A 13297-nucleotide genomic window follows, 5' to 3' on the forward strand; every position below is an offset into this window, starting at 1 on the left:
GGAACACAAATCAAACCTTGCTGAGGACACAACAAGGAGGTTTAGGGAGGGAGAGGTCATCATTAGACCAGCTATGCTTGTAGGAAAAAGAAAAGGAAAAAAAAAAAAAAGAAAAAGAGACTTTTGGCTCTAGCAGAGTGGCTCCATGCATAAGCTAGGAATCTAGGCTTCCAACACAACTGAAAAATAAAACCAACAAAAAAAGCACACTTGGCACACCTAAGCAAGACAACCAGGCAGCCTAGGAACTTGTGTAAAATGATGCTCCCATAGACTGAGCACAGAATCACCTAAAACCAGCCCAGGAAAAACACCACAAGCAGTTGTCTGACTCAGCATTATCCATGGATTTCTTCAGACTCCTGTACTATGAGGAGAGGACTTCAGATGGTATGCTCCCACAGCTAGCCCATTGTGGGAATGAACAAAGAAGGAGCCTCTCTAGACTCCGAACTACTTGCAAAAGTGTAAACCCACGGCTCACCCTTTCTAGGAAAATACTTAGTCTACTAGGCCACTGAGCACCATCTGCAGAAATCCAGTTAACATGAAAAAAAGAACAGAAAGAAGGGGGGGAAGGCAGGCAGGACGGAAGTAGGGCAGATTTGACTAGATGGATAGGACCAGAAGTTCTTCAATTCAGGTCTCCTTCTGGCATTGCCCAGGAATGTATCTGATGACTCAGAGTGGAAAATGTGTAAGTAGCACCCGTAGCAAGAGCCAGAGTCCAAAAATAAGCTACCTCATGTTTATTACAGGATATGAATATGTATGTACACTGTTACTGTAGAGTAGTAAACAGACACATTGTACATGCAGAAGCCACTGTAATTAATCTGTGTTCTTAAATATTGTTTAAATATTCATTCATGCTGCTTTGATGTCTAAGCACTGTCCAAAACAGAGAATGCATGCATCAGTCACGAGTATCTTGAGGAACAATGCTGAACTACAACCATGTAACATACCATCCATCCACAAGCCCTTCGTTGACAAACCACGTAAGCTTTCTCTTAGACAGCACAGTGTTGTTGAGGTTTAGCCGGCTATATTCCCATATATATGGTTTCCTTATGCCCAGTGCCTCAATGATCCAGTAGAATTGTTCATCTCTGTCGTGGTATTCAGTTGTTCTCAATGCGTGTGTGACACCTTCAATACTGTCAACAATGGGGCAGGCAAAGTCATATGTGGGATAAACCCTGGGAATAAAGACCTTCAATTAGCAGGGCAGAAGAACAAAACACTTTCTTCACATGTAAACATTTAAACTAAGCATAATTTATATATTATAAATATTTATAATCTATGATCCTGAAAAATTTCAGATCAAGCCTAAAATAGCACATACACAACAAATTGTCCATAAAAAGATCCAGAGGGCAATAAATTTTTAAAATAAAGAAAGCCTTCAAGAAATTAATTGATCATAGTCTTAATATTTAAGACTAAAAAAAAAAAATCCTACACTGCTACTGTTCTTTTCAAACACATAAAATGCTGACTTATAGGGTTTTTTTCCTTAAATATAAAAAAGAATCATCAATTGACTGAATAATGTGCAAAGCTTTCATGTTTAAAACCAAACCCCTACCCATAAACATAGCTTTACTATTATACACACATTAAATCAATGTTTCCAAAAAGGAGCTTGTATAGCTAGAAACAGAGGTTTCAAATAAGCACTGAACCATAGCCTTGAACAATTGGGCAGGCTTACTTCAATGCACAATGTAGTAATTCTTCATTCTGCACAAAGACAGCAGTTGCTGTGAAAATGGAAACAGCTACTCAGCTAAGTAAATCAAGGACGTTTTGCAGCAATATAAAAAAGTAGCAATGTAAAATTGCCATGGTTCTGTTTAAGCTCCAAGAGCTAAAGCAAACAGCTTTGTTGTCCAAGATACAGTCATTAAGTCTTAATTCATGTTTTGACTCAAAGCTCTTCACTGACATACAATGTATTTATGGACCAGAACTGAAATAATATTCACTGCTGACTATGATGGCCAACTCACATGTTTTAAAAGTCATTGGCAGAAGTTTCAGAAAGTCAAGAGACTCATTACATATTCTGACTGAAAAATGCTAGCAGGTTCCAAGTATTAAAAGAATTAAAAGTATTAAGGAATGGTAAATGCCCTGAAAAGAGCAAAAATCGCAGGCCATACAAGGAGGAAGTGGACGTACTTGTAGGTACTTCCAGTACGTGGGTGAGGCTGGTTTTTACAACGATAGAGAGTTGGATCCCTCATACATCCATTGTTACTACTCATATCTATTTTTGCTCGTAGACAACAAGTTTGTCCATACTCTGTTCCCTTTTTCATTTCTTCCCACATTTGTAGATTCTTATTAACACCTAAGAACAATAAAAATAAATCATTTTCTAAGGTATTATGACATTGATATAGAACCACATTTTATTACTGCAGTAACAAAAAGCAACAACACCCCCTGTCTTTAGCCACTGGAATTCATTTTCACACATTTTATATTTTGAATTTTTTAAAAGTGGTAATGAATGGTGATGAATTCATACATACATAAGTTTACTGCACCTGTCTAAATGTACACTTCTTCCAGCCTTGCAGAACAAAGTACTACACACTTCAAAGTTCCTATAAGGACCTTAGAGATACGCAATTATTCACCTCATCCATCTTTGTTAATAAAAATCAAGTTTTGACACCAAATTAAAAAGATAAGAAAAGCAAGACAGAAGATTAAAATATCTTACAGTTATTTCTGTGTTTAGATTCCATTCTTTGCTCACGCTCCGCTTTCATTTGTTCTGCAGGAGTATCATCCACATATGCCTTCCCTTCTTGAATAAGCTTCTCAGCATATTTCATTATTGTTTCAAAGTGATCTGAGGTATATGTAAATTGATCTGGTTTGATGTGCAGCATTGCAACATCTTCAAGAATAACCTGCAAAGTGTGAAATTGTATACTGTAATACTCAGGAAAGCTAGTTTTCTTAAACCTCTATCCTCTTCATGCCAGATGCAGTGTTTTTAATGCTCCGTTGTCCAGGAAGGATAAGCCATAAGAATAATATGGCATGCATGAAAGAAAAGAGAGCCAGGCATTTATCATTAATTCACAGCCTATAATTATATGAGATCAGACTTAGACAACTTCAAGAAAGAGGTAGGACAAGAAAAGGAGATGAAAGCTGAAACAAATTACTTGTTACGGGCTAAGTATTTATACAATGAAAACAACAGTTTGTTTGCAAGAGTTGCATATCTCCATACTGTAAAATAAACACTGGAGAAAGGGAAGAAATAAGCTACAAGTAAAACGGCTTTAAGCTTTTTAAGGTAAAGATGATGGAAATTTCTTCCAAGCATAAGACTTAAGCGTAATACTGATACCATAAAAATGTAGTGCAAAAAAAGCATGCAACAGCAGATCTGTCATTTACCTTTGAATTAGCTATACAGTGAATGGATTTCCCTGCTCTCTTATCATACCTTTTCAAAGTCTTCTTTCTCTTTTTCTGGATTTGTGTCATCAAATCTCATAATAAGTTTTCCTTTAAAGTTAACTTGGTAGTGCTGATTTAGCAGGGCAGCTTTGGCATGACCAATATGCAGGTATCTAAAAAGGAAATAAAAAATAAATATATACACCACCACTACTTCAGCTAGACTTTTTTTTGTGAGGAAAGGAGAAAGAACGGAAAGCAATACTCAAGTCCAACAAAAAAAAAAAACAACCCAGGGTATTTGCTGAAATACTGCACATTTATGAAAGTAGATTATGTTTTTTCTACTATAAATTTAGTAGTTAACTGTTAAAAATACCTAAACCTTTAAATTAGAGTGTCACTACGGATATAAAGATAGGACTGCAATTATCTCCAGTTTTACAGACTAACTTAAACCAACTGTTGCTGATACTATGGTGTAGCTACCACATAATGTGAACCTACCACATTCAGAAGAGTGGAATTTTCTGAAATGGTGGTTGCTGTGTATTTTTAACATAAGCTAAAAAGCTACTATCAATTTAAAATAAACATAAAAACCCCAAATCCACAAAATGCAAATCACTTAAAAAAAAATTAAAAATATGTGTCCCTAAAGAACAGTATTTTAAGTAAAACACCAGAATTAAGACACTTAAAGCTACTAAAGTAATGTGAGAACAATATATGTTATACACACACATGCACATAATACAAAACTCATTATATTTGAGTAACAGTTTATACTGGACTAATAAAGTAAGAAACCACTACAGAAGTCACATGATGCTGAACAGCCAGTTTAATGAAGAAATGCAGTCATGGAAATTTTACAGCTCATCAGGCAATTCTAAAAAGAAACAGAAAATGAAAAGCTGGCTGAAAACTATATTTATGAAGTTGGGTCATTACAAGTCCACTGCGTGGTCTTTAAGGAGTTTGTGTTTTGGGACCACATAATGTCCAGACCCTTGGGCCAAAGGCCTCCATATCACATCTGGTGTCAAGCTTCCCAAAGGGAGGCTATCCCATACACCTTTCCCTTCTCAAACCTAACCTTCCTTGAGAAGCACTATGAGTCCTTTCACCCAACTCATAAAGACTGTGTTTACACATCATAGCTTCTGCCAGTGCACACGCCTCCATTATCCATGCAAATGCCATCCTTCAGCTTCTCCTCATCCTGCTGCTGAGCAGCACTATGCCACCTGCTGAGCAGCACTATGCCACCTGCTGGCAACTAACCTCCCTGTTCCAAGTTCAGGCAACACTGCAATGAGGTATGGAGTAATCTTACCAGAGTAAGCATACAGCTCTAACATAGATAGGGACAAAGCTTTAAATACTCTTTTGGCTTAAAAGTCTTGTCTGATAAGCTGATTAACACCCTCACCAAAGTACACTTTTTTTCTTTTTTCTTTTTTTTTTTTTTTTTAAGAAAAAACACAAATAGAACTTTCTCAAAGTATTTATGTTTCTTACCCACTTGCTTCAGGAGGAAACCTCACAATGACTTTTCCCACCTCTGCACCAGGAAGTTCAACAAACTTCCCAACATCCGCTTTCTTTTCTGTTGCCTTAAAAATTAACAGACACATAATTACAGATTGCATTAGCTGTATAATGAGATATAAAACTCTAGATAATAGCTTCTGCTCCAGGGTCTCCTTTCAAACCAGACAACAAAAAGCTGCCATACTGGACCCCAAATTCACCTCTTCACAACTTTCACATTACTCACAGTACATCAAAACAAGATTAACTCTAGAGTTTTAAGTTAATCTGTCTTCAAATTTGATCCAGAACTGAAAAGTCCCACCAAGTTGTTTAATTTATTCCACAGAAGAAAACAGTTGCTAGCCAACTTTTTATATCTTAGTGTTCTTAACCTGAATGTGATTAACGAGTTCAATCAACCAAAGACTGCAATCTTTGCAGGTCCACCAAGACCTCAAAATCCTCTTTAGAAAAAGCAAACAGTATATCTAAAGAGCAGTGCTGATTAAGATGTGTCATTTTCACATGATTCCATTTAAGCACTGGACTACACCACGCATGACTTTCTAAATATGAAAGTGACAGCTTTATTTTTAAACAAGAGTTTACAAAAATTTTATTTACTGTACGACTGACTCCTTTTAACTTTCAACTCTCTAACTTAAAAAAAAAAAAAAAAAAAAAGTCTTATAGTGTATTCACACAAATAAAGCTACTCTTTCCCCAGAGGATCTGAGTAAATCTTACCATTTTAACCTTCGGTGTACCAGAAGCCCACTTGGCTCCTACTGACTGAAAAGCAGGCTGTACCTCAAGAAAGCCATACCATCGCTTTGCATGGACAGGAGCTTTGTTTTGCTGTAACTGCTCTTGCCATATGTTATTATCTGTTAGAAAACAAATCATTTTTCAAGCTATTCAATTATAGAAAAAGGAATGATTACCAACAGCAATTTTTAAGACTAAAAAAATATTATGATTTTTAAAAAAATCTACTTATGCTCTCTTCTGAACAGACATTTAGCCATGGGGACTCAAGTCATTCTAAAGCAAATTACATAAGCAAACTCCCTCCAAACCCAAAACATACTGAATTCTTTCTTGGATTTATGAAAGCAGAAGGGGAGGGAGAAGGGGGGGGGGGCTGGGGAACATACATTTTTCTTTGTATCACCCACCTCAAAATTAATAACAACTTTTTTTTCAAGACAGAAATATAGAATATCCCTCCAGTGTGTCTACATTTGATGTTTTCTAAGCTTATCAGAAGTGAAGCATGCATCAATACTGCCCTTTATTTTTGAGGGGCTGTATTCCCACAATCTACTTTTCAAGGACACAACTTCCCTAGAAAGATTCTGGTGGGGAAAGGAGAAAAAAAAAAATGAAAGTAGTACACTCCTTTCAGGTTTCTCTCAAGAGCAGCACCTTTGAAAAAAATACTGAAAGATGTTAGCCTTTAATCTTTAATATGTATTTTAATTGCAAGACTAATTTGGTCATACTGAATGGTAGATTGGCACCTATCAACTTTAGATATACATCTAAGAGAATATAAAAACCAAACCCATAAAAACAGTTCATCAAAGCTTCTTTTAACCTCTGAAGGGTATTTCATAGGGTAACATATACCTCTTTTCATAATTCAAACTAAACACCAAAGAAATTTCCTTTACTAAGATAATGTCATTGAAAAGTCTGTGTATAAAATTTTACTCTGTATTACAAAATAATTTAAATATTTAATCAAAAATTTTGGGCCACAGCAAATTTTCATATTTAAGAAACAGGTAATAAAAAGACACTCTTAGAGTTAACACAAAAGAAGTTAAAAAAATTCCCACTTATAATTAGATCCTATAAATTTCCACAGATAACAACAATTTTAAAAAATTCTAGGGTTTCCTAAGCTATATTATTCCCATCACTAGCAATGCACAGGCCAAAGCAGTATGCACAATAGTATACAGTCTGGCATACAGCTAAGAGTCACTACTAACATCCACAAAAAAGGAAATTTGAGGACTCCTGGTATACACTGATTGCAAGCCAATGAAAGCAAGAACATATACTCATACCTTTTAGTACAGCCCAGACACACAAGTCTGCGAGACTCAGAGAGTTTCCGACCAAGTATGTTCTCAGAGACAGACAGTGGTTGAGCTCTTGGACTGCTGAAAGAAACTGGCTGGCTGTAGATAACTTTGTAGCACTAAACTCCAGCCAATGGTCAATCTAGTTTTAAGGGACAAAAGATAGTCAAAGTTACTAAAAGAATGAGAAAGCAGCTTGTTGAAAATCTGAAGTAATACACAATCCATTTAATAGCTGAACAGAAAATATTAACTGGAACATTAGCATTAAATACATTGGACAATAAATCACAATATACGCTCAAAGAACATTTAAAATAAAATATACTGAAACATTCACCCAGAACTATACTAAATGATTAAATTTATTTTCTTCCTTCAGGATGTATTCAAACTGCTGAAAATACCAACTTTACTGAAGCTATTCCCATTGGTAAAAATAATCAGCAGTTCTCAGGTACTTATTTATCACACACAGTATATAATAATCATCATTATCCTTCAGCTATTTAGATACCACTTTTGTCACCTATTTGATCTTCTTGGTACTACTGCTGGACAAGTATACCATTTTCCCCTCCGTCCCTATCTTCTCTGCCTCATCTCCTTTTAGATTTGAAGAACTCAAATCCCTTCCCCACCTCATTTCCCTCCCCCCTCTCCTGCAAAACAGTCTCCTCCTATAACAGGAAATATATCTTGGTACATAAATTAAAAAAAAATTAAGAATCAGGCCCTTGGTTAATAATGTAGCCCTGACTATAAATGGTATCCCTGAATCCTGCAAGAGACTAAGTGTCTCTTCTAGCCCTCTGTCCCTATTTCATGTGCAAGTGTTCTGTAAACTGCATCAGGAATCCTTCCAATATTCGAGCCAACGTGGCAGGCACAGATGTAATTACACTACCACAGAATTCAGTTCAGTCATTTGCAGTTATGCTCCAAAATATTTGCACGACAAATGCAGCTGTCATGGTACTTCTCGAAGTACAACTTTATTTTTGAAAGATGCAGAAGTGAAAAGAAGTATTTTATCAGAAATACCACTGTTGAAAGTGTATTTGTGGAGGTCTCAGGGCTTAACTTAAAAACAAGATTTTTGATCAGAAAGGTTAAATAGCCACAAGATAACCTACAACTTTTAAAATGCCTTACAAGCAATATACTAAGACAACACTTCCCTTGAGACCAGCTATAATGGCTGAAGAGTGATTACTACTAGCTTCGAGTAGTTGTAGAAAAGACTTGAATCGAGTCCTTCAGTTCCCTCCTCAAATTTCAGAGGAAATAAATTTCAATTTATCAGTTAGTTTCAGTCTCCAACTTAAAATTCAGCATACAATTATTTTGAGCTAGACTCAGGAAGAATTCCCTCTCATTTCATACCCCATCCACAGTTCCTAATAACTTTTTGTAATCTGTGTAAGCAAGGAAGACCAAAGTTCCCTCTTTGGCACAAAAATTCTGGTGCCCTCGTGGCACCACTAGCGAAGCATTACAGAATACAGGACTTATGAGGGAACAGTCCATCTATGCAGCGATGTCTCGCCACATTTCACTGAATGAAATCGGGGTCGGGGGTTTGTCCATCATATACAGCAAAAACTAATTCAGTATTTCAATGTCATGCAGTGTTCCTTGGTGTTATACTGAAGTGTTACAAGGCAGCAACTGATGGCAACAGAGCTGAGGAAAGTGAAGAGGGAAAACTGCAGAAATCACCTTCCAACCTGAATTATCTTATATTAGTGAACTGTCAGGTTAGAAGTTGCTGTTGCAGCGGTGGGAAAGGGCAACTCTTTCAATACTCAAATTTACAACTCTTCTTTATAAGAAGGAGCAAGCTTAAGAAAACAAAACCCTCTCAGCATCCCACATAGTTGGAACCTCAGTCTAACAATAAAACGCAGAACAATAGACACAAGTTCCTAAAAAAAACCAAACAAAAAACCCCACTCAAAACCCCAAAGTTTGATCACAAGCCAAAAGAGAGGAGAAAAAAGAAAAGAACAAAAAAAGAGAGGCATGATTCCTTCTCACCTCAGTGTGTTCCAACAGATTCGAACCATACAACCCAGCAGAACCAGCAACTCTAGCCAGATAACGAGCTATTGAATTCACATCGGTAAATGAAACATGCCTAAAAAAAGAAAGAGGCAAAATAAAGGTATATTAAATTACTACCTCCAGTTCAATTTTAATTGTACACACATAGTTGAAACGTGTAAAGCAAATGCAAAATAATTTCTGGGTGAACCAACAGGTACCAGGTCACCAGAATAAAAAAAAATATCTAGCAACAGAATATATCAGTCCTTGCTTTTCTATCACCAGAAGGAACAATAAGCTTCTAAACATGAAACAATTTTGTTTAGATAGACAGAAATAAAGAAAATAAAACTCTGATTATTCTTTCAAAGAATAAAACTCTGTCTCCACATCTGACAGAATGCGTAAGTATAACCTGAGCTAGATATTTTCCAGAATATAAGGAGCTAAATCAACATTTGTTTTCTTTTCATACAAGAAGGATAACTTTGAAGAAGATTCCTAGAGAATCCACAGAGGAATCAAGAGGTCTGCACTGTGGTGGAGACCTCTTGAGGATCAAGAGGAATCAAAGGAAAAAAAAACTGTTCATTTGTTACTGTTCATTTGCATCAGAGGAAAAAAAACCTGTTCATTTGTTACTCACTTTACTCAATTCACACTTCACAGAGACTACCCCCTGTTGAACAAACTTGGCTGCCTGTATTTCTGTTCTTTACCCAGTCTTCATCAGATAAAAGACTAATTTGAATTTGTTTTTCCCATTCTGCTGTTGAAAATTCTCAATAGATCTGGAGGCGAAAGGCTCTCCAAAGAGAATACTTCCTTCTGTGTTTTAATCTCCCTTTTCTACCTTACATACAGTATTTAAAAAAGCTGCACACTGTCAGAAATCTAGCTTCAAATTCATCTAAGATAAATGTGAACACTTTCCTTAACATTTACTAAAGAGCTTTGGAAGAAAGATGCATCACAACCATCAATTCTCCAGATAATACTCATCTCCACAGTCCCACACAGGTGTAGATTACAAAATTAGAGCTCCAATTGCTTCTGAACAAGCATTGACATCAACAAAAAGAGTTCCTGTAAGTGTTCTGTTCCACTCAATTTAATGGACTGAATGCTACACTTCAATTTGTCAAAAAAAGGTTTCATTTCTGTTCTGCTGTTGTTCTGTACTTCCTGTTACACCTACTTTATGAAATGAAAAGAATTTCTGATAGCCCTCAAAAAGCTTTGCAAAAATCAATGAAAGTTCTGGAAAAGATGTAGAAGACTTCTTGATACATTAACAATTAGTCCCATTCTTAGTACAAATGGATCAGCCAGTCTCATTAGGTTAACTGCACTAAAACCTAAGGAACATAGTTCATTTGTAGTTCTTTTGCTTCTCCTTTTCAAGCTTCTAGGATCCAGTATACAGAAGATCCATAAAATATAACTTAAAACAAAAGCCACAGTGGAGGGCTTAACATACACAAAGTATGTCCTATTATAATTTCACGCTGCTATCAGATTTTAATGAAGCTTTTTCAAACTGAGAAAAACAAAACATTTCTAATACATTTGCATCTACAGAAAGTCTGTGAAATGTTTTTATTGTTTTCACTAGTTCATACTAAAACAAATACCCTTGATTACTTGAGCAAAACTGAATAAATACATGAAATGTGACAATGTTACTCTGAGTAAAATCTTACTGCTGCTTAAAAAGTTGTTTATTTTCTTTGGGGAAAAAAGATCTACTTCCACCCAAACATAGTGCTAATTGGCCTGCTTTTTTTGAAGAAGTTACAAAACATTAAGGCTGCTCTTTTCAGCTAGTGCCTGCTAACTCCAGGGGTAAGTAAGGAAGAATAACCAGGGACAATGTAATGTTACAGGCGAAGAGTAAGTGTCTCTTCAAAGTGACGTGAAATGACACATAATTAAATACCAGGGCAAATACTCAAGAAGCAGAAGACAAGATGGGAGAAGGAAAAAACCACAAACACAAAACACAGAGAATCTCCAATTGTAATAAATCATTATTTGAATTAATTTGTAAAAAGCATTGCAGAAGGGTTCTGTGCAGAGGTTAAATACATCTGCCTAAGAGTAATACTACTCTGAAGCATGCAGGTGCTCACAACACAAAACAGAAAAGCTGCACTGCAGTTTGTTATCTGATAAGATGCAGGCATATTAAAACACTCCATAATGCCATCAGCATTTAGAAGAGTGGTTTGTTTAGGAGCTATTACCACATGAAATTTTGAAGCTAAGGCTTCAAAAATAGCCTTTAAAATAAAATTCATAATCTCAAATTAGTGATAAACTTTTCAGCTAAGAAGCTGACAGCTAACTTTCAGCTAGTTAGCTGAAACGTTTGTCACCATATTTTAACTGCACTTCAAAATATAACCTAGCAAAATAGCAAATAAAATGTTCTCTCTTGTTCAAGTCAAGTCATTAGAACTAATGATTTCCTCAAAAAAAAATCAAAGTCTGAAATATCCCAAGTGAATTTCAACTCATGCCAAAATAAGATAGCTTCAGCAGGACTGATGCCATGAAATCCATTTACCAAAAGCATTAGTTGAGATATGAGTTCAGCTGATGCTTCTCAAGTTACAGATACACTTTTAACAGACTTTAAAATAGAGAATCAATTTTTAAAATGATTGTACAAGCGAGCAAGAGAAAATTAATGCAATATTGAGGTTTGGAATAACTTGGAATAACATCCAATGCCAGGGATGAGATGACACTAACACAAAAAAAATTCCATCTGATGGAACCATGATTCTAGATATTATCCACGTGTCGCCAAAGTGCAGAAGAGCTCTGGCTTTACATTTCCGAGAATTTCCATCACAGCTAAAATGAGTGTTTTTGCAATGCAGTGGGAAGAAGGCATGGTAATATAAAATTATTTAATAAAATAAAATATTATTTCAAAGCCAAGTATATAAATTTATATTCCAAGATCATCCCCATGTGTTACAGTAGTGTATTCGTGCATGTTTATCTTTTGCTGTATAGAGACACAAACACTGCCTAAACTGAGAAAGGAAAATGAAACCAAAATCTCACTATGACTACTTAAAGGGAAAACTCTCTCATGCAACTAAAAAATATCCAATTAACTGTTATGTATGCTGTATCCCACACATGCATAACACACACTGAAAATTATTAATGCTGTACCAATTAAGTCCCAATATAATCTGCCACACTTCTCTTGCTTCAATTCAAAATCACAAATTCAATGCCATCACTAGGCACAGCAAAAGACAACATGTAAAATCAGAGATTACAATAAGGAAAGAACTCATATATAAGTTCAAGTCTAACATTTTAAACAGAAAGCAATATTTGCAACCAGTAAAGCAATCATTATGATTGAAGACTGTGAATCATCCATTGCAGAATTTGATTTTTTGCAAAAATACATACATAGTGACAAGCTCTTTCCCTAAGGTTAGAAGACAGCAGAAAAGCTCAGTTGGTGTTAATTTATGAGGATCAAGTCAGGATCTCCACATAAAAATACTATGTTGTTTTTATAACCATTCTACATACATACAGGAATACCAATTTATGATGCATTGGTGACTTTAACAGCATCTTCGACTGAAATAGCTCACAAAATGCAAGTTTGTCAGCATGTCCGTGAACAATAGATTTTTTCCCTGTTCTTTCAAAAAACAATCAATATTCAAAACCTACACTTATAATCACTAATTCCAAATTCATCATAGTGTTAATATACTTTAAGTTAGGACTGCAATGTTTATGGGTCAAAATATGCTCCTTACTGTAGATAGTAGACATCAGAGATTTCCACTGATACGTCAGTGGTATTTAAGATATCAGGATATCTCCTCTTGATATATCCAGGTATCTTACCCAATATGGAATCTAAGATGACAATGCAGCTTCCCAAAACTAACAGCATTAGCCCTGCATTCCTGATATGCATATGATCCTACTCAGATCATAAAAACCACCTTCATGCCCCAAACTTGAAAATATTTATTCCAATGGCAGAGTATTTTTAGAAGGACAGATAATAGTTTTCCACAAAAATTTCCAAGATTCTTTCTACAGGATGCAGATGGATACACTGGATAGCATGGCATAGTTAATTAGCACTTTTCTGAGATAACATCATGCCTTCACTTATATGCAGCAAT

General features: G+C 35.6%; 1 protein-coding gene across 4 annotated transcripts in view; it reads right to left on the reverse strand.

Annotated features, from left to right (window-relative positions):
• Nucleotides 1–13297, reverse strand: part of EPRS1 (glutamyl-prolyl-tRNA synthetase 1) — a 48711-nt gene that overhangs the window by 32172 nt on the left and 3242 nt on the right. For all 4 annotated transcript variants that reach the window (XM_075496450.1, XM_075496452.1, XM_075496451.1 and 1 more), the window contains exons 3-10: nucleotides 9108–9207; nucleotides 7053–7209; nucleotides 5722–5861; nucleotides 4960–5054; nucleotides 3482–3608; nucleotides 2741–2933; nucleotides 2191–2362; nucleotides 969–1202 (exon numbers count right to left, since the gene is read on the reverse strand). In XM_075496450.1, coding sequence (XP_075352565.1) covers nucleotides 969–1202; nucleotides 2191–2362; nucleotides 2741–2933; nucleotides 3482–3608; nucleotides 4960–5054; nucleotides 5722–5861; nucleotides 7053–7209; nucleotides 9108–9207 — 1218 coding nt within the window. The remainder of the gene's footprint in view (nucleotides 1–968; nucleotides 1203–2190; nucleotides 2363–2740; nucleotides 2934–3481; nucleotides 3609–4959; nucleotides 5055–5721; nucleotides 5862–7052; nucleotides 7210–9107; nucleotides 9208–13297) is intronic.

Source organism: Mycteria americana, chromosome 3, assembly GCF_035582795.1.
Source record: "Mycteria americana isolate JAX WOST 10 ecotype Jacksonville Zoo and Gardens chromosome 3, USCA_MyAme_1.0, whole genome shotgun sequence".
Taxonomy (NCBI): domain Eukaryota; kingdom Metazoa; phylum Chordata; class Aves; order Ciconiiformes; family Ciconiidae; genus Mycteria; species Mycteria americana.